This window comes from Cricetulus griseus, chromosome X (genome assembly GCF_003668045.3).
Source record: "Cricetulus griseus strain 17A/GY chromosome X, alternate assembly CriGri-PICRH-1.0, whole genome shotgun sequence".
NCBI classification, from domain to species: Eukaryota; Metazoa; Chordata; class Mammalia; order Rodentia; family Cricetidae; genus Cricetulus; species Cricetulus griseus.
In genome coordinates this window covers 94,303,935-94,322,737 of record NC_048604.1, presented here as the reverse complement: position 1 = coordinate 94,322,737, position 18,803 = coordinate 94,303,935, and the positions used below count along the sequence as shown (strand labels likewise).

Sequence of the window (18,803 nt, the reverse complement as noted above, 5' to 3'; positions counted from 1 at the left end):
TGTCTAGTACAGTGTCTCAATCGCTCAGTCTAGTGCTTACACTTGATTTATTTTGATTTTTCAAGACAGGGTTTCTCTGTGTAGCCCTGGCTGTCCTGGAACTTGGCTCTGTAGACCAGGCTGACCTTGAACTCACAGACCTGTCTCTGCCTCCCAGTGCTGGGACTAAAGGGGTGTGCCATTGTCCAGCCTGTGTTTACTTATACTTGTAATATAACTTAAATATTAAGTTAATATTTTAACTTAATATTTTGTTCTTTCCTGAACAAGGATGGGAAATGATGGTTTAAGGTAAACCACAAACATGAAGGTAGTGTGTAAAAGTCTATGGGAGTCCTACTAGTATATAAATGAAACTTATCCTTACTGAGCAGGATGAATATCATGCACTGATACAAATCTTTTTAATCTTTATGAAAGGCAGGCTAACATACAGAGCTGGATTCATTCTGGTTCTTTATAAACTGTAAAGTCAGTTTATCATGGACAACATTAAATCTGTACAGAATACAAATTGAGTAGAAATCTAGCTATTTAAAACATGCTTTTACCTATTTGATCACTCAGCTACTCTGCAGTCAACACTGACAACCTATTAAAGATGTTGTTCAACATAGTAATTTAAAGTTGACTAAGACATTTGAGATTAAATAACATTACAAGTCACAAAGTTTCTAAGCAACAACTTATAGTTATGATTCCATACATGGGATGAATAAACCAATGGCTGTTTTCCAAATAAAATATAAAAATTTCTGTCATGAATATGTTGTATTCTCTTAAGATGTTTAAAAAAGATTCAACAGGCAAACGACTACATCTTGGCAAGTCTTTTGACACAGACGTTTGGTGTGGTTACTCAGTCACTTTATCAACACACCATGCTCATGCTCTATGTGGAATAAACTACATGAAAAACACGACCCTATCAAACTGGTTCGTTTATGGAGTGTTGGGGAATCAGACCAAGAGCTTGGTGTGAGACTATCAAATTGATGAGCATTATCTTGTTACACCATCTTAGCAGGAAGACATTTTTCTACTTGGGTATGTTTGTACACAGCTGTAACCCCAGCAATTGGGAGGTAAAGACAGAAGACCAGAAAGTTCAAAGTCAGCCATATCTATTGGTATTTCAAAAAATAAAAACAACCCGCCCTCCACAAAACAAAATAGCATTATTCTTAGATTTCAAACATTTTATTTTTCTTTCTGAGTACTACTTAAAGAGTTGTACTATAGAAGTCAAAACAAAAATTAAAAAAAAAACAAAATTTCCTTGAAGACCACTTCCATTCCTTATTTGAAATAAAACTGAATCAGTTAAACTATTCAATTCCCATTCCAAATACATGTCAAAGAACTCTTCCAGGTAGTATTTGCATACTAGTGACAACTGTATTCATCTACTTTTAACCAGTATGACTCCAGATTATCAATACAAGAACACTCATTAATGCTACTATTTAGGCAAGAAAAGGTACAGGAAACAGGGTTATGTGTAATTTCTAAAAACCCTCAAATCCTGTTACAGGAAGTAAAAAACCAGCTTTTGGGCTGTATCTCCTATGTAAAAATGGTTTTTATTTTTGAGACATTGTCTTATTTAGCCCTGGCCACTATTCAACAATTCCTCCTGTGCTGGGATCACAGGTGTATGCCACACCCAGCTGGTGAAACACTTTTAAGGTCCAAAGATCTAATTACTGATGATGAATACCTCAGGGCTAGTTTCTGCCCTTGGTCTCAGATACACTTTGCCTAGTTAATCACTGAGAAACTCCTCAGAATAAGAAATACAGACTATGTCACTTCATCTCTTCTACTGTTGTTGTGGCACCTCAGATTCTGAAGCTGTGTAGGAAAACCTGAGATGAAGTTATAGTTAAGAAAGGGATTGGAAAAGATCTTGTTTGTGAAACCAAGTAATATGCAATCCTTCTCTTTAATGAAAAGTTTTCTGATGCTAGTAGAGTACAAGGTCCACAAGCCGCATGATGGATCTTAGTTTTCAACTTGCATGCTTTCAGTGTGTACAGTGAATTCCGACTAGCCCAGCTCTAACTGCAATAACTTCTAAATAAAAGCAAACCTAAATTCCCTGTAGAAAGAAAATGGGACCCCCCCATCCTCAAACTGTCTACATAATAAACTTGTCCCTAATGCAAAGTCGGAGTATATAATATTCTCTGCAGCATGCTATTTCTTTTTTATGGCTACAGCTTTTAGATTCAGAAATAAAACATCTTTTCACTAAGCTTGTTTTTTGAACTCACCGATCCTCCTGCCTGGACCTCACAATTGCAGGGTCATTCCATTATATCAAAGTTATGTTTGTTTCCCCCTCAGTTTAGGGAAAGCCTTAAGAAGCATTAATTTATACTTTTATAAAGTACTCGGAATTGTAGCTTATGTAAGACTCCCGAAAAGCATCACTCAAATACAATCTTTCTTTTTGGTAAAAATATTCTATGCATGTGAGTAAAACATTTTTTTTTCTTTGTTTGGGAATTTCCTACTCACACTAGTTGAGAAAAGAAATCATCTCAATAATTAAAATAGTAATGTTTAGACAACTGAGCACCACCTAGTGTTCAATTTCTGCAACTACTGACCTTAATTCAAAATTGGTATTAAAATCTAGCTTCTAAAAACATTTTGGAGATGCCTTTCCTCCCCCAATAAGTTGATGACTGCAAAACAATTCATGAAAAGAACGTACATGTTATCAAAACTAGTATAAAATAGCCACATAATTAAATATGCAAAGCAGACCTATCATTTTTGCCTTTAAATAGATTTCTGCCAGGTGTGGTAGTACATACATATAATCTCAGCACCCAGGAGGTCAAGAAAGGAGGATCATAGCAAGTTTGAGGTCCACTAGAACTATAGAGAATTCCAAGCTAACCTTAGATACAAAGTTAGACTCTGTCTCAAAATATAATAAAACAACAAAACAGATTTCTGTCTCCATTTGTATCAAAATCTCTGGGCAACTGGGATATACACAAAGACTGTACAGTCAACAGCTATGCAAAAGGAGGGCTTAATCATAATTTATAATGAGTACAAGGCAAATGGTTTATTCGAAACATCCATTTACTTACTGGAAGTGGTCAAAGTAGGAAAGGCAGTTTTTTTTTTTCTTACATGATGTTGAGTTCTATTACATCAAATGAACAAAGTAGGCTTAACACATCACTTAAGATATTATCAGTTTTGAAAGAAGCAGATCTTAGTATTGAATCAAGTCTGCCTCAATAAATTACAATCAAGATAGTGAAAACTTTTCCTTGAGGTCTATGACTGGCCAGATTTCAAACTTGCAGGGCAATCTTCAGGACCAGAATGTAAAATGTTGAGTTCATTTTAGATCTGAAAGAGAAAAGAACATTAAGTCAAAGGAAAAATACTTCTTACATGTGTGTGCCAATTCACGTGCACTACTGTGAGTGTTGTGTGTATTAGGTGGGTTGTAGGAAGAGGACCTCAGGTATCGGTCCTCACTTTCAACCTTGTTTGATAAAACCCTACGAGCTTCCAGAGATTTCCGTCTCCACCTCTGACTTTGCCATAAAAGCACTAGGTTTACAGAAGTTACCGTAGCCATCTTTATGTGGACTTTGTGGAACTGGATACAGATTCTCAGGAGTGCCTGGTAAGTATTTTACCCTGAGAACCAAACTGTAAGCACTCTTAACCATCCAGCCATTTCTCTAATCTACCCAAATATTCTTTGTTGGTGTTTTTTTCCCTTCTTTTTAGCTTTGAGAAGGGTCTCTATCTATATCACTGGCTGACTTTGAACTCTCAGAGATCCACCTACCTCTGCCTCCTGAGTGCTAAGATTAAAGGCCACCATGCCTGGCCCCTGAGGACATTCTCCGCCCCCCCCCATCTCGACAGGGTTTTTTTGTGTAGCTGTCCTGGAACTCACTTTGTAGATCAGGCTGGCCTCAAACTCCTGCCTCTGTCTCCTGAGTGTTGGGATTTAAAAGCATATTCTCTCTCTCTCTCTCTCTCTCTCTCTCTCTCTCTCTCTCTCTCTCTCTCTCTCTCTCTCTCTCTCTCTCGTTTGAGGTAGGGTTTCTCTGTGGCTTTGGAGGCTGTCCTCGAACTCGCAGAAACTCAGAGATTTGCTTGTCTCTGCCTCCCAAGTGCTGGGACTAAAGGTGTGCACCACCACCACCACCCGGCTCTGAGAATATTCTTAATTAGGTTTTCTGTCTCCTTTTGCATTGCTTATTTGAGATTTCATTTTACATTTTACGTCTTAAACTAAATAAAAAAGGCTTCAACTTTTGTTCCTGTGCCATCACTTATGTATGTGGGTGCAAGTGGAGGCAGAAGAGGATGTCAGATTCCCTGGAGTGGAAGTCGCAGGCAGTTCTGCCTCATGTGGGTGCTGGGAACCAAATCAGGGTCCCCTGCTGCATGAGCAATAAGCATTCTTAATCACTGAGCCACTTCACCAGTCCTGATTTGAGATTTATATTTGGGGAGTATGAATAGACATGAGGGAAATGACCTCTTTTTTTTTTTTTTCAAGACAGGGTTTCTCTGTGTAGCTTTGGAGCCTATCCTGGCACTCGCACTCACAGAGATCGTCCTGCCTCTGCCTCCCAAGTGCTGGGATTCAAGGCGTGCGCCACCAACGCCCAGCTAAGAAACTAGTTCTTAAAAGAGGTCATTTCGACGGGCGTTGGTGGCACACGCCTTGAATCCCAGCACTTGGGAGGCAGAGGCAGGCCGATCTCTGTGAGTTCGAGGCCAGCCTGGTCTCCAGAGTGAGTTCCAGGATAGGCTCCAAAGCTACACAGAGAAACCCTGTCTTGAACCCCCCCCCCAAAAAGAACTAGTTTGTTTCCATTTGTCTACTGAAGTACAGATAGAACATCTTTTAACACTTAGAAAATAGTTAAAGAAATAAATATCCCAGGGAAAAAGCAGAGTTCTCAGGTGATACAACAAACTTATTTAAAACAAACAAACAAACAAATAGAAACAACCAAGAAATGGCCTGAGGCTCTCTGGAATTCATATGAACTGACTTCTACATGTATGCCCTAAGCATGAGTGTACTCCATACATACACACAAAATAAATACATCTTTCAAAATAATGTTCATAACAATGGAAATTCTGGGGTGGAGATGGCTCACTGGTTAAAACTGTGTACTGCTACTGTGGTTTTGTTACTGGTACCCAAATTGGGTGGATCACAACTGCCTTTAACCCAGCTCCACAAGTTCTGATTGATGTCCTCTTCTGATCTCCATGGGCACCCAACCCACACATACAACAAAATTAATGAAGATATTTAAAAAAGGGGGAACATAAATTCAGCATCACGTTCCCTTTAACAGACTCATGGCTTCCTATCTTTTTTCCCTCTCCTCCTCTCTGTTTGAACGACTAGGAAATTACTCAGGGCCTTGTACATGCTAGGGAAGTACTTTACTGCTCAGCTACATCATAAAAAGGGGGGGCATGCTTTTGTCTAGGCTCAAGATCCTCCAAGAAAGCTACGTTCAAAATGTTTAAAAAAAAAAAATCAGCCGGACCGGGCGGTGGTGGCACACGCCTTTAATTCCAGCACTCGGGAGGCAGAGGCAGGCGGATCTCTTGTGAGTTCAAGGTCAGCCTGGTTTCCAGAGCGAGTGCCAGGATAGGCTCCAAAGCTACACAGAGAAACCCTGTCTAGAACCCCCCCCAATCAACTTTCTATTGTGGAGTATGCCTTAAAATGTTATTTATTTTCTGTGCCTATCAAACCTGGGCCTAGTGTCCTCAAAGGCCAGAGGGAGGCATGAAGTCCCCTGGAACTGGAGTTCAGGTGGTTTTGTGTTTTTTTAAAGTGTATTTATGTATTTAGTGGGGCTGACGAGATGACTCAGAAGTTAAGAACACTGACTGTTCCTCTAGAGGACTAGGGTTCAATTCCCAACACCCACATGGCAGCTCACAACTGTCTGTAACTACAGTTCCAAGGGATCTGATGCCACCACACAGACATACATGCAAGCAAAACATCAATGCACATAAAACAAATATATGCGTGTTTGCTAACAGAAGCTAGAAAAAAGCTCCAGAGCCTTTGGAATTGGAGTTACAGGCAGTTATGAGCTGCCTGATGTGTGATCTGGGAACTATAGTTTGGTCCTCCACCAGAACAGTATACACTCCTAACTGATAAAACAGTTAAGACAGGGGTTCTCTGTAGGTTTGGAGACTGTTCTGGAACTCTCTTGAAGACCAGGCTGGCCTCAAACTCAGAGATCAGCCTGCCCCTGCCTCTCAAGTGCTGGGATTAAAGGTGTGCTGCACCTGTGCCGCCGCCACCACTGCCACTACCGCTACCGCTGCGGCCACCACCAGGCCTAAGAAAACATTTTCTCTAGCTCCTAAAATGTTGTTATGGTTGTATTATGTGGAAAGCTGGGTGTGGTGTAAAGTATTGCTAGGTAGCCCCTGCTGTCCTGGTATTTGCTGGTATTGCAACCCAGGCTGACCTCAAACTTGCAGCAATCAATCATATGACTTCAGCCTCCCAATTACCAGAATTACAGGTATGTGTTACCATACCCTGCTACCAGTTTGACCTTAAACAATTCTTATGATTTAACCCATGGCTAAGTCTCAAAATACACTTTTATTTATCAATTGGGCTAAATAATGGTTTTCATTGTTACATTTCATACACGCATGCATGTTTTGCCTCTATCCAATAATCACCCACTATCCTTCATCTCTTCACCTTGAACTTCTTCCTCTTTCTGAACAAAAGCCTTTACTTTCATGTTCTCCCACCCCCAAATATATACTCTCGTTTAAATGGTCTATGTTCCTAGTACTATAAGAATTTAAGGTAAAGGGCTAACATCTTTGTATGTATGTAACTCATAAACAGAAACCAGAAAAAGCAGAGTATATCTACTTACATCATCAATGTCTTCATCATCATCCCCAATGTCATCAAACTGAATTTCATCATCATCTCCAGGACCAAAGGTATCTGTTTCATTGATTTTAGCTAAAGAAAAAAAATATATATTTACACTGATAATATAATCAAAATGTTGGCTTCCAACTTTCTACTAATCTTGCTGTATGGAGCAAAATATTAACGCATTGAGAGTATTTTAATTTTCTTTTGTTCACAAGGGCTATTTAGCAAGGCAAGCTCTAATTATACTAACTCTGAAGCAATTACATCATCCAGGTATGATTCAGAAGTTTGTGCACATACTAACAACTTTATTTCCTATCTCAAAAAAAAAAACACAACAAAATAAAACAAAAGATAAAGTAAGTTACTTTAGGAGGGAGAAAGATGAGTCATTACTGGTTTTGGGACTAGGGATAGTTATGTATCCAGAAAAAGTTAATACTGATCAAAACAAACCATACAGAAAGAAAAGAAAAGAAAGAGACACTAAGAAGAAAAGAACAACTGATTCCCACCAATGATTAATTAGGAAGAAATATCTGAACACAGCATATTTTCACCTAAGGCATGCTACTCCACCCCCAAGTTTCTTGCTATTTCCAAAATCAGAACAGCAAAAAGTTTTATAATTCTCAGCAGGATCTCTTTGTCGCCGTCGTTGTTGTTGAGACAGGGTTTCTCTGTGTAATAGCTATGGCTCTCCTGGAACTCACTCTGTAGACCAGGCTGGCCTCGAACTCTCAGAGATCCACCTGTCTCTGCCTCCTGAGTGCTAGGATTAAAGGAGAGCACCACCATGCCAGGAAGTAGGGTCTTACTAGTTACAAAGTCATGTTTTCATGAGAAAATGGAGGCAGAATTTTTTTAAAAAAGTAACTGCTATGTAAAAAATGACTTGTAAAACTGTATAAATTATATTTTTCCTCTGATAAGGTTATAGACAGCTTTTATTTTGAGGGGGAAAACAACCCATGCTGCTTAATCATTGTCCCTTCTATTTATATATATAAACAACCCAGGTCTTTGTGCATGCTAAGGTGGTCACTACTGCACTGCATTGCCAACTTTTCTTGAAGGTAGAAATAATTCCTTTGGCCCGACACTGTAATTTCTCATTAAATCCACTATTACCAGGAACAGAAATTTATTAACTTCTCCTATGGTATTTAATATGAAGCATAAGCAGGTATACTTAACTCTAATCATGTAAGCACAAAAATAAATAAGAGTGAGCAACAGAATTTCAATGCCTAAACACTAGTAGATAACCTAAAAACCGTAAGACAAGTTAGTTATTACCATGCTCTGGAAGCTCGCCATATGCCTTGAGACTTCTGGCTTCATCTGCGTTGTACTTTAAAATGACATCTGCTTTGTTATCCTTAAAACAAAAACAATTAGATCTGATTATATCACAATATTATCTGTAATGTCATTCATTACTTTCAAATTGAATTTGAAAAATCAAATCTCTAGCTAGGTGGTGGTGGTGGTGGTGCACAGCTTTAATCCCAGCACTCAGGAGGAAGAGGCAACCAGAGTTCGAGGCCAGCCTGGTCTATAGAGTGAGTTCCAGGACAGCTAGGACAACACAGAGAAACCTGGTCTCAAACAAACAAAAACCAAAAACAACCAAATGAACAAAAAAACAAATCTCACTGTTTTACTATAAAATCTTTCTCACTTTCCCTTAGGTTGAATCCAAATGAAGTTTTAGTAACATTAACTGAGCAACGATTAAAAATTCAGGGGACTAGACACCCATGACAAAACACTAATGCATATAAAGTTAAAATAACATATTTTCTATTATTTATAATTATCCTTTAATCAAAAGCACAAATGCCCCACTGGAACTACAATTTACAGTGGCAACACACTGAAAGTCAAAGACTGAGATTTGGTATCATAGCCTAAGGAATTTAAAAATCGTGTATGTGTACATACATGAATGTATGTGTGGGCACCTGTGGAGTCTGGAAGGGGGCATCAGATCCCCTAGAATTACAGGTGGATGGGTGATGGGGAATGTACTACTGTGTATGTTTATCTTAACTGTTAAATAAAATACTGTTTGGCCAATGAGACAGCAAGTGAGATGGAACTAGGAGTCAAAGAGGATTCTGGGAAATGTAGTAGAGAAGGGATGATTCAGGCAGGAAGGAAGTGACATGCCAAGGAGACTCATATCTAATCGAGGAAAGAGGAAGTATGTCCTCTTTTCCCTTCCGCTCCTGTTCCAGCGGCAAGATGTGATCCACCAGTAAGGAGGGACGCCAATAAGGCGTCCTATAAGACGTCTGATAAGATAAGTCTTATAAAATATATAGGTTTATGATAGTTAAGACTAAGCTAACAGATGAGAATCCTAGTCATTGGCCAAGCAGCTTTGAACCTAATACAAGTCTCTCTGTGTATTCATTTGGGCCCTAACTCGGGCGGGCAGCTGGTGTAAAGCTTACACGTGGCGGTGGGGCTCGGCAGCTTTTGGCGTAAAGATGGGAGCCACGTGATATGAGTGCTGGGATTCAAACTCTGCTCCTTTGTAAGAGCAGGGAGTGTTCTTAACTGCTGTGCCATCTTTTCAGTCCTGATCTAAGGAAATAAATATGCCTTTTCAGATATATATGTTAAGGCTAACCGTAATGATTATTAATCTTGTCAATTTGACAGGATTTAGAACAAAAATATATTTTTGGGTTTTTCAAGACAGGGTTTCTCTGTGGCTTTGAAGGCTGTCCTGGAACTAGCTCTTGCAGACCAGGCTGGTCTCAAACTCAGAGAGATCCGCCTGCCTCTGCCTCCCAGTGCTGGGATTAAAGACGTGCGCCACCAACGCCCACGCCTTTAGGTCTATGTGTGAGTGAGTTTCCAGATTAGGTTTATTAAGGTAGAAGGTTCACCCTAAATGCAGGCAGTGGCATTCCATGGGCTGGGGTCCTGGACTGAATTAAAAAAAAAACCCACAAAGATGAATTTATTCATCTCCCTATGCTTCCTGACTACAGATGTAGGGAGACCAGCTGCCCCAGCTCCTGCTGTCATTTCCCCACCATGATGGACTATACCCTTAAACTGCTTTTATTATGTAGCTTCACCAATTTATATATTTCTTAAAAATGGTATACTGTGCATTTGTGGTTACTGGATGCCTGTGGAGGTCAGACGGCAACTTTGTGGAATTGCTCCTTTCCTTGAACCTTTGTGTGGATTCTGGGAATCTAAACACAGATCATCAGGTTTAGGTGGCTGCCTCGCTGGCATCCAATTTGTCTTTGTAAATTTTAAAAAAAATCTTATTTCTTAGCCGGGCGTTGATGGTGCATGCCTCCAGCACTTGGGAGGCAGAGGCAGGCGGATCTCTGAGTTTGAGGCCAGCCTGGTCTCCAGATCGAGTGCCAGGATAGGCTCCAAAGCTACACAGAGAAACACTGTCTTGAAAAACAAAAAATCTTATTTCTTCTGTGCTATACTACCAGGACATTATGCCTTAAAATGTTTACATTTCCCTATTTGAGAAGAATTTCATTCCGAGGGTGAAAAGTGGGCTGATTCGATTTCAAGGGCACTATCATCTAAATGAGTACTTTTAAACTTGTGAAAAGTGTATAAAGGGGGCAAATAGCAAGAACCTGCAAATTTTTCTTAAATTTTTTAGATTTTTGAGTTTGAATGTTTTGACTGGTATGTCCACCACATGAGTGCCTGGTGCCCGCAACAGTCAGGAGACATCAGATGCCTCAGACATGGCACTACTAGTGTGGTGTAGTTGAAATTGAACCCAGATCCTCTGTAAGAGTAAGTGCTCTTAATGGCTAAGCCATATCTTCTGGCCCAAGAAGCTGCATTTCTTCCAACCTCCTAGAAGACAGTAATGCCACAATCTCTCTGGAATACCCACTAAGTGGCAGAAGACAGAGAAAGGATCAGGGGAGATTAGAGTTAGTGTTAAGCCTGTCTGAATTTTCTTGTCCTTTCTAACAAGGAATTAAGCCTTCCTTCTTCTAGGGTTACTGTTAAGAGCTTAAAAAAAACCCACATGGTTTATGAATTTGGAGCAGCTTTTCTCAACCAAAGAACTAATGTTAATTTGGAGCCAGATCATCTTTGTTGTGGGATGCTGTGCATTAGAAGGTGTTCCACATCACCTACCACTGACTAAGACTATGGTACCAGAATAGTTTCCACACACCTCCTTTGCCCCTCTGAAGAGTCAAATCACCCACAGAGAACTCTATGGATTGAAACAAAGATGTTAACGTTTTAATCTGAAACCCCAAATTAAAAAACTAAGTATGATCAGAGCCATACAAATAGAAATGTAATGAGGCCAATAATAGTGGTGCACACTTGTAATGCCAGCATTTGATTAGGGGCAGGAGGATCAGGAACTCAAGGGATCCTCAGAGACCCAATCGCAGCACATGGAGAGTGAGAGAGCACGTACATGAGCGACTAATCAGCTGTCTCAAGTTCCTGCTACTATGACCACCATGAAGGACTGTCCCCTCAAACTGAGTCAAAATAAATTCTCACCTCTTTTTGTTTCTGTCAGTGATTAGAAAACAAATATACCAGGCTATGCCATTTGTCGGATATAACTGGATTCATTCAGCTGTAAAACCCAACAATAATGGCTCCTAAATTTTAAAAGATCTATAAAGTAAAAATTAGAGAACTAAAAAACAAAAATACCACATAGTAGTATCATCTATTCTCATGTATTTTTATTTTATGTGCATTGGTATGAGGGTGTCAGGTCCCCTGGAAATGGAGTTACAGACAGTTGTGAGCTACCATGTGGGTTCTAGGAATTGAACCTGGGTCCTCTGGAGGAACAGCCAGTGCTCTTAACCACTAAGCCATCTCTCCAGCCGTGTATTATTTATTCTACAAGGGGAAACTTCAAATAGTAAAGATAGAAAGACCATGTTGCTGTATAAAAACTAATTATTTGACTCCTTAGACTGGTATTTGGGAACCATAATACCAAGGACACCAAGCATCATGCCTAAAATACAAAGGGCTCTTAGGAAATGGCTCATCAAGTTCAAATAAATCAACAACAAATTTTAAAGTAATTTTTACCTGGTAATCTCGGAGCCCCACCAATATGATGTCTGATGTATTTATCCAAACCTACAAAAGAAAAGCCACTGTATAACATACCTTAAATAAAGCAGAACCAAGAAATTCCAGGTGATTCACTTAGAAACAGGTGATTCCCAACTCACTTGGCTATATACTATGAAAACAGAAAAATGTAGTTTTCTAAGTCTCTCTTTCTGTCTTTTACCCACCCACCCAGATGTGTACAGCTTTCACAACCATTTTCCTTGTGAAGGACTGTTATCACTAAAATAAAACTCTCACCCTGAACTATCACTCAAGAGTTGGGACTTCCCAGAACCCAAAGGGCCATTTGCCAGGTGTTAGTTCTCCTTAGCACTGGAATAGTTCTCGAGTCCTTTCCCTCTTTCATAATATCTACATTTTCTTTTCTTTTTAAACTTTATTTTAAGTGCACTGGTGTGAAGGTGTCAGATCCCCTGGATCCGGAGTTACAGACAGTTGTGAGCTGTTATGTGGGTGCTGGGAATTGAATCCAAGTCCTCTGGAAGAGCAGCTAGTGCTCTTAACTGCTGAGCCATCTCTCCAGCCCAACATCAACATTTTCTTCCTTTCCTTCTTTCTTTCTTTCCTGTTTTGGTTTTTTGAGGCAGGGTTTCTCTGTAGCTTTGGAGGTTGTCCTGGAACTCGCTCTGTAGATCAGGCTGGCCTCAAACTCAGAGATCCACCTGCCTCTGCCTCCCAAGTGCTGGGAATAAAGGCGTGTGCCACAAACACCCTGTCACATCAACGTTTTCTAATGCCAGTTTTTTTTAAATTTTCAGAATGTTCCTCAAATTAGATTTGTTAGTGTGGTTGTGCTTAACTTGTTAAGAGGCCCTGAGGTGGGAGATGGCTTCCCTGTAACACACACACACCCCTGTAGAGACATTTCCTCTACCCTCCTTTCCTTAATACTTTCATATTAGAATAAAATAAGTGTTCTGTCCACACCCTTACCTTTTTCCTCAATTTCCCTCTGATATGGCACAGTCTCTTTACACCATCGAAACACATTGCTTCCAATCGTCCATTCCCCAACATTTTGATTACCTGAGCATATTCTACATGGATGGAGTAGGGGAGGAAAAAAGGCATGAAATATTGCTCACTTTTTTGATGAAAGCAACTAAGTATGTCCACTGAAGATTGACAAGAACATGTGGCTGCACTGGTTAGGGATAAAAATACATAGGGCAAATATAAAATAAACAGAAGGGAGCTAAACACTCAGCTAGTTAATGGTTGAACCAGAAACAAGACTTCGTAATAAAACAACCTGGCTCTGTTATTAGATGTTTTAATTATCTACTCATTTTTAGTAAGGAGTCAGACTACTGCCCTTGTGACTACATTCTATTCCTAGAGATCAAAGGTGCCATGTTGTATGTACACTATACCTCATAAAGCTCACATTCAGATCTTTACCTGTTTTGTATCCTTATTTCTCTCTGAATCTTTTGAGCTATCTCATGGAATCTTCAGTACAAGTACTTTATTTAAATGGTAGCGATATCCTTGCTGAATTATTCTTGGAAATTCAGAAAATGTTTGGTCCCCAACACAGGAAAGCAGACAAATAGAAAAATCTAACAAGAGCCCAACTTATCCAGCCTCTTACCTTGCCCATCCTCTTTGAACACCAGCTCTCGCTTTTCAGATTCATTCTCATTCTTTCCTCTACGTCTGTTTTTACCTCCTTTTCCTAGTGGGTTGTTAAAGAAAAGGTTATTGGTTATCTGCAAAACATAAACAGTGCTAAACATACACTGTTTAACAGACTTAGAAAACCATCTTTAAAAGTCAAATTAAATTTAAAAATTCATCTAATGTCATCAATCATGTTAAATTTACCATATTCAGGTGTATAATGTTACCTTGTTACCCTCCTTGATCCTCATGGAATTTTCTTTGGGGAGTTTGCATCTTAAATAACATCCTCATTTTTCTTTTATTGAAATGTTTTTCATATAATATATTCTGGTCTCCCCTAACTCCCTCCCTTCTTCCCCTCCCATCTGAATCTACCCCCTTTCTGTGTCTCATGAGAAAATGAACAGGCATCTAAGGAATAATAAAATAAGACACAATAAGATAGGTAAAAAACAAACAAATTGGAATACGGCAAAACCACAACAAGAAAGTCAAAGAAGTGCATACAGACACAGAGACACACACATTCATTCTCACGCACAGGAATCCCATAAAAACCCACACCCAGAAGCCATAATATATAAGCAAAGGAGTTGTCAAGTAAGGTGTTTAGAAAACAAAAGCTCTGCTGGGCGTTGGTGGCGCATGCCTTTAATTCCAGCACTCGGGAAGCGGAGGAAGGTGGATCTGAGAGAGAGAGAGAGAGAGAGAGAGAGAGAGAGAGAGAGAGAGAGAGAGAGAGAGAGATGGGGGTTCAGCTAGTCTAAACCAAAAGCTCTGAGTCCGGCGGTGGAGGCACATGCCTTTAATCCCAGCACCTGGGAGGCAGAGGCAGGCGGATCTTTTGAGTTTGAGGCCAGCCTGGTTTATAAAGCTACACAAAGAAACCCTGCTCAAAAACCCAAAAATCTCTGACAGGACATGTGATAAAAGAACCTCCAAAGACAAAGATGCCATTGAGTTCCTTTTGTGTTTGCCATCTACTGCTGGGCATGGGACCAGCTCTTAGGAGTGGCTAGATGATCAATGACCATGCTTGTAACTACTATTTGAGAATGCCATCTACTTACTTGTCACAATCACCTTGACTATTTACAGTTATTTATTCCCAGTTTATCAGTAAGTTCACTAAAGTTCAGATACTAAATAACTCACTCAAAATGTTAGTTAATGTACTTAGGGCACCAGATCCAGCCCTAATCCCCTGTCCTACTAGAGCTCTCATATTAGGGTTCCTTTCTGGAGAATTCTGTCACAATTTTAACCATATGGGCCCCAGCATTTTTGGGGTGGGTGGGTGACGATGGACAGGGTGTCACACTATAGTCTAAGCTACCTTTGAAATGTCTCTCAGCCTCCTGAATGCTGGGATTACAAGAGTGAGCTACCATACTGTGTCCTAATAAATTTTAGAAAAAAATACGTTGCCCTACTCATAGCTGATCCCCTATGAAAGAAGAGCTGGTAAAAAGATGACAGGAGAGAGAAAAATGAAGCTATTGCTACTGTAATAGAACATATTGAGTCATGATAGAAGACTAATAACAGCTAAAGATTCTGAACTTTTGTCTTTAAAACGAACCATACCTGAACCTCCCCAGCAAATAAAACCAGTATGATAGGTATACTGATGCTTGCCTGTAATCAATATCACCCCCCCTTTGGTTTTGAGACAGGGTTTCTCTGTGTAGCCCTGGCTGCTTTGGAACTAGCTCTTGTAGACCAGGGTGGCTTTGAACTCACAGAGATCAGCCAGCCTCTGCCTCCCGAACACTGGAATTAAAGGTTTGAGCACCACTGCCGGCCATTGTTCTCCTTTTTATTTTATTGCCATGAAATAAAATGCTCTTCAAATGAAGGTCAGATATGTTGGTGCACACCTTTAACCCTAGCACTCAGGAGGCAGAGGCGGGCGATCTCCGAGTTCAAGGCCAGCCTGGTCTACAGTGAGACCCTGTCACAAACAAAAAAATAATGAGTGAGACAGAGCCTGAGTGCATGACAAAACAGCAATAAATACAATAACCATTCTTTCTCTCTTTTTTTTTTTTTGGTTTTTCGAGACAGGGTTTCTCTGTGTAGCTTTGGAGCCTATCCTGGCACTCGCTCTGGAGACCAGGCTGGCCTCAAACTCAGCGATCCGAGATCCGCCCGCCTCTGCCTGCTGAGTGCGGGGAATTAAAGGCGTGCACCACCAACGCCCAGCTTCTTTCTAAATGACTAGTTCTTAAGCTCAATCAGTTCTCAAACCATGGAGGTATTTCATAGAAACAGCCCAGGTAAGATCTTTCTTAAAATATGAGGCTAGTGACTAGGAGTAATTTAGTGTGGAAGTTCTGTCCTTAGGACCAAGGGGAACCTACTATTCACCTATGGGCGGAGTCACCAGAAGGGAGATGAGTAAGTCCAACAAATATTTATTGAGCATTTTTTAGCCTAAGTGCTATCAAGCCAATGTGATTATGACCATCACCATTCCTGTCCTTCTAGGGCTGACAACTAGCATGGGAACTGGAAATCTAGTCACTAGAATTAAGGTGAGAATAAGATACCTCACCTATTGAAGTGATCCAGTTGCCATCTCAGAACAAAGAAGTCTACGGACAGGAATTTTAAAACTGAAAATATTATGCCTATAATTACACTTTTCTCTGGATAATCAGTAAAAAATCCTCACTACACAAAGACTGGCCACTTTGATTTTTGAAGCCCCGAAGCAGGGTGGGACAGTGAGTTCAAGGTTAGCCTGGGCCACATAGCAAGGTTATCGCAAATCAATTTGTTCACAAAACTGTGACCAAGTACTCAGAGGGCTAATGTGAAAAGTGACAGGTACAAAGAGTAGACTAGCAGGCATGGGGCAAGGGAGGCGAAAAGACTTCATAAAAGTGTGTGTGTGAGAGAGAGAGAGAGGGAGGGGATGGGGGGAGAGTGTGAGTAGTGGGGTGCCCACGTGGGCCAGAAGAGGGCACTGGATCCCCTAGAGCTGAAGTTACAGGCAGTCATGAGTTGCCCTATATGGGTGTGGGAACCCATTTTTTTTCCCTGGAAGGCATCTCTTCTGCACAAAGAAAACTTAGTTTTTATCTTATCATTTTGGTTTTTCGAGACAGGGTTTTTTTTTTGTGTGTGGCCTTGGCTATCCAGGAACACAGAGATCCTACCAGCCCTCTCTCCCGAGTGCTGGGATTAAAGGCGTGAGCCACCATCGACTCGCCCAAGGGCTGGGTAATGTGTTCCTCTCCTGTAGGAAATACAAGCTTTTTGCTATTTTTACTTGAACAATTTTCGAGGAACTATGAGGGCAACGACTACGGCAAGCCTGTAATTGGAGCTACTTGGGAAGCTGAAGCAGGAGGATCCCAAGTTCAACGTTAGTCTGGGCTGTTGTATAGTGAGCTCTGGTTTAGCCCGGGGACAGAGGAAAAACAGGTCCTGCTAAGGAAAGATTTGTTCCTACAAAAAACCCATTACCACAGAATATTGTAACTATATAAAAATGAGAATGACCTAAGAATGTTGTACTTCCACTTAGATTAGGCTCCTTTTGGAGATCCCAAATGAAAAGTAACTTTGTTACTGATTTGAGAACATTTGTTCCCAGAATAGAAGGAACTTCAAAGGTTTCTATTTTTTCCATCAAAACAGATACATGATCTGAAGCAAAAGCGGAAAAGTTGGCTAAATAAGGTTAAGCCCTGTAACGCCACGGAGTGAAACATTTTCTCGAGGTAACTTTAAAAATGAATCAAAGTAGCCGGGCGGTAGTGGCGCACATCTTTAATCCCAGCACTTGGGAAGCAGAGGCAGTTGGATACCTCTGAGTTCCAGGACAGAAAAGGCTGTTACATTGAGAAACTATGTCTCGAAAAAAAGGTACATCAAAGTACTGACCACTGGCTACTTGGGAGCAGCTCTAACAGTATTAAGTAAGTGTCCATAAAGAAGCCTATGCAGGCGGTACCAGATGGGGACGAAAGCAAGCAGCGATTACTGCTTTTCAAAGTTCAGAGTCGCTCCAAGGGCTTAACTCCCCACGTGCCAGAAGCCCAAGAAGCCCGAGCCAGGTGTTCCCACGGGTCCCCTTGGCGCCGCGGTCAGTGTGGCGCGAATCAGGGGCACAAGCCCACATTCTCACACAGGAGGCCCTACAAAAAATGGCGTCGGCTCCACCCCAATGTGGCCAAACTGGGAACCAGGAGTAACTTCCTTGCGCCTCTGCCGAGCTCCAAGTAGGACGCAGAGAATGCAGCCAGAGAAGAAGCAAGGAAAGATGGCAGGAAGGTCAGTATGGCCTGGGCTGACCTCGAAGCCACGAGCTGGACCAGGGACGCGCCGGCGGGGAGCGAAGCGCGCCACTGTCCCGGCGTCATTACCTTTATTCTTGGGCATGGCGGCAAGCTGGTGGAGTGTGAGACTGTGCTCCGGATGGCAGCAGGAACGGCGGCGACTCCGAGGGGCGACGCTGAGAAAGGCGCGGGATGAAAGCTGTGCGGGAGGCCAAGAAGCGTGCTCGGAAGAGGTTGGTCACCGGTGCTTCCGAGAGGCGCCTGCGCCCACGCTCAGCAGTGGCAAATGGCGTCGCGGCTGCGGGCGGTGCTTTTCCCCGCCCGCCTCCTCCCCGCCCGCCCGGCCCGCCTCCCGCCCTCCCTCAGCTCGAAGGCGCAGGCGTGGCTGAGAGGAAGCCTTCTTTCTGGTGGGAGCCAAGGGAGAAGCCTGCTGGGGAGGGGCTCATTGCCCCGGGAGGGCACGCTGTGGGTGGAGCGAGGCCCTGGAGTCCGGAAGGGCCGGCGGGCGCTCTGCGTCACAGTGGAGGAGAGGAGGGGAAATTGAGGTAGTGTGGGATGCCGGCTTAGCCACCATCTGCTGATTCCGAGCCAAGTGAGTCCCAGCTTGACAAGCTGCTGACTCATTAACTTCATAGTTAGCTGAGTTTTAATGTGGCCTTTTTACCGGCCCAGCCACTGGAAAGTCTGAGGAGAAAGGGAGAAGGCCTTCTGCCCTCCCTTTCCAAACTTTTATAGAATACTTGGATGGTACTTAAAAAAAAATCCGCCCTCCCTAATTTACTGTAGCCAGGTCTGTTGTT

The 18,803-nt window shown here is 41.6% G+C and overlaps 1 protein-coding gene across 1 annotated transcript; it reads right to left on the bottom strand.

Moving 5' to 3' along the window:
* Positions 1 to 1,184: 1,184 nt before the first annotated feature.
* On the bottom strand, positions 1,185 to 18,298 carry Eif1ax (eukaryotic translation initiation factor 1A X-linked). The gene is made up of 7 exons (XM_027432636.2): positions 18,091 to 18,298; positions 13,683 to 13,766; positions 13,022 to 13,125; positions 12,041 to 12,091; positions 8,252 to 8,333; positions 6,945 to 7,036; positions 1,185 to 3,378 (listed from the first exon to the last, which is right to left on the bottom strand). The coding sequence occupies exons 1-7, from the start codon at positions 18,104 to 18,106 to the stop codon at positions 3,373 to 3,375; spliced, it is 435 nt and encodes a 144-aa protein (XP_027288437.1). The 5' UTR covers positions 18,107 to 18,298; the 3' UTR covers positions 1,185 to 3,372.
* Between the last annotated feature and the right edge of the window lie 505 nt (positions 18,299 to 18,803).

Coding starts and splice junctions, on each gene's coding strand:
- Eif1ax (XM_027432636.2), bottom strand. Junction 13,126..13,682: donor GTTCAAAGAGGATGGGCAAG/GTAAGAGGCTGG, acceptor CCATCCATGTAG/AATATGCTCAGGTAATCAAA. Junction 7,037..8,251: donor TGGCGAGCTTCCAGAGCATG/GTAATAACTAAC, acceptor TTTTTTCTTTAG/CTAAAATCAATGAAACAGAT.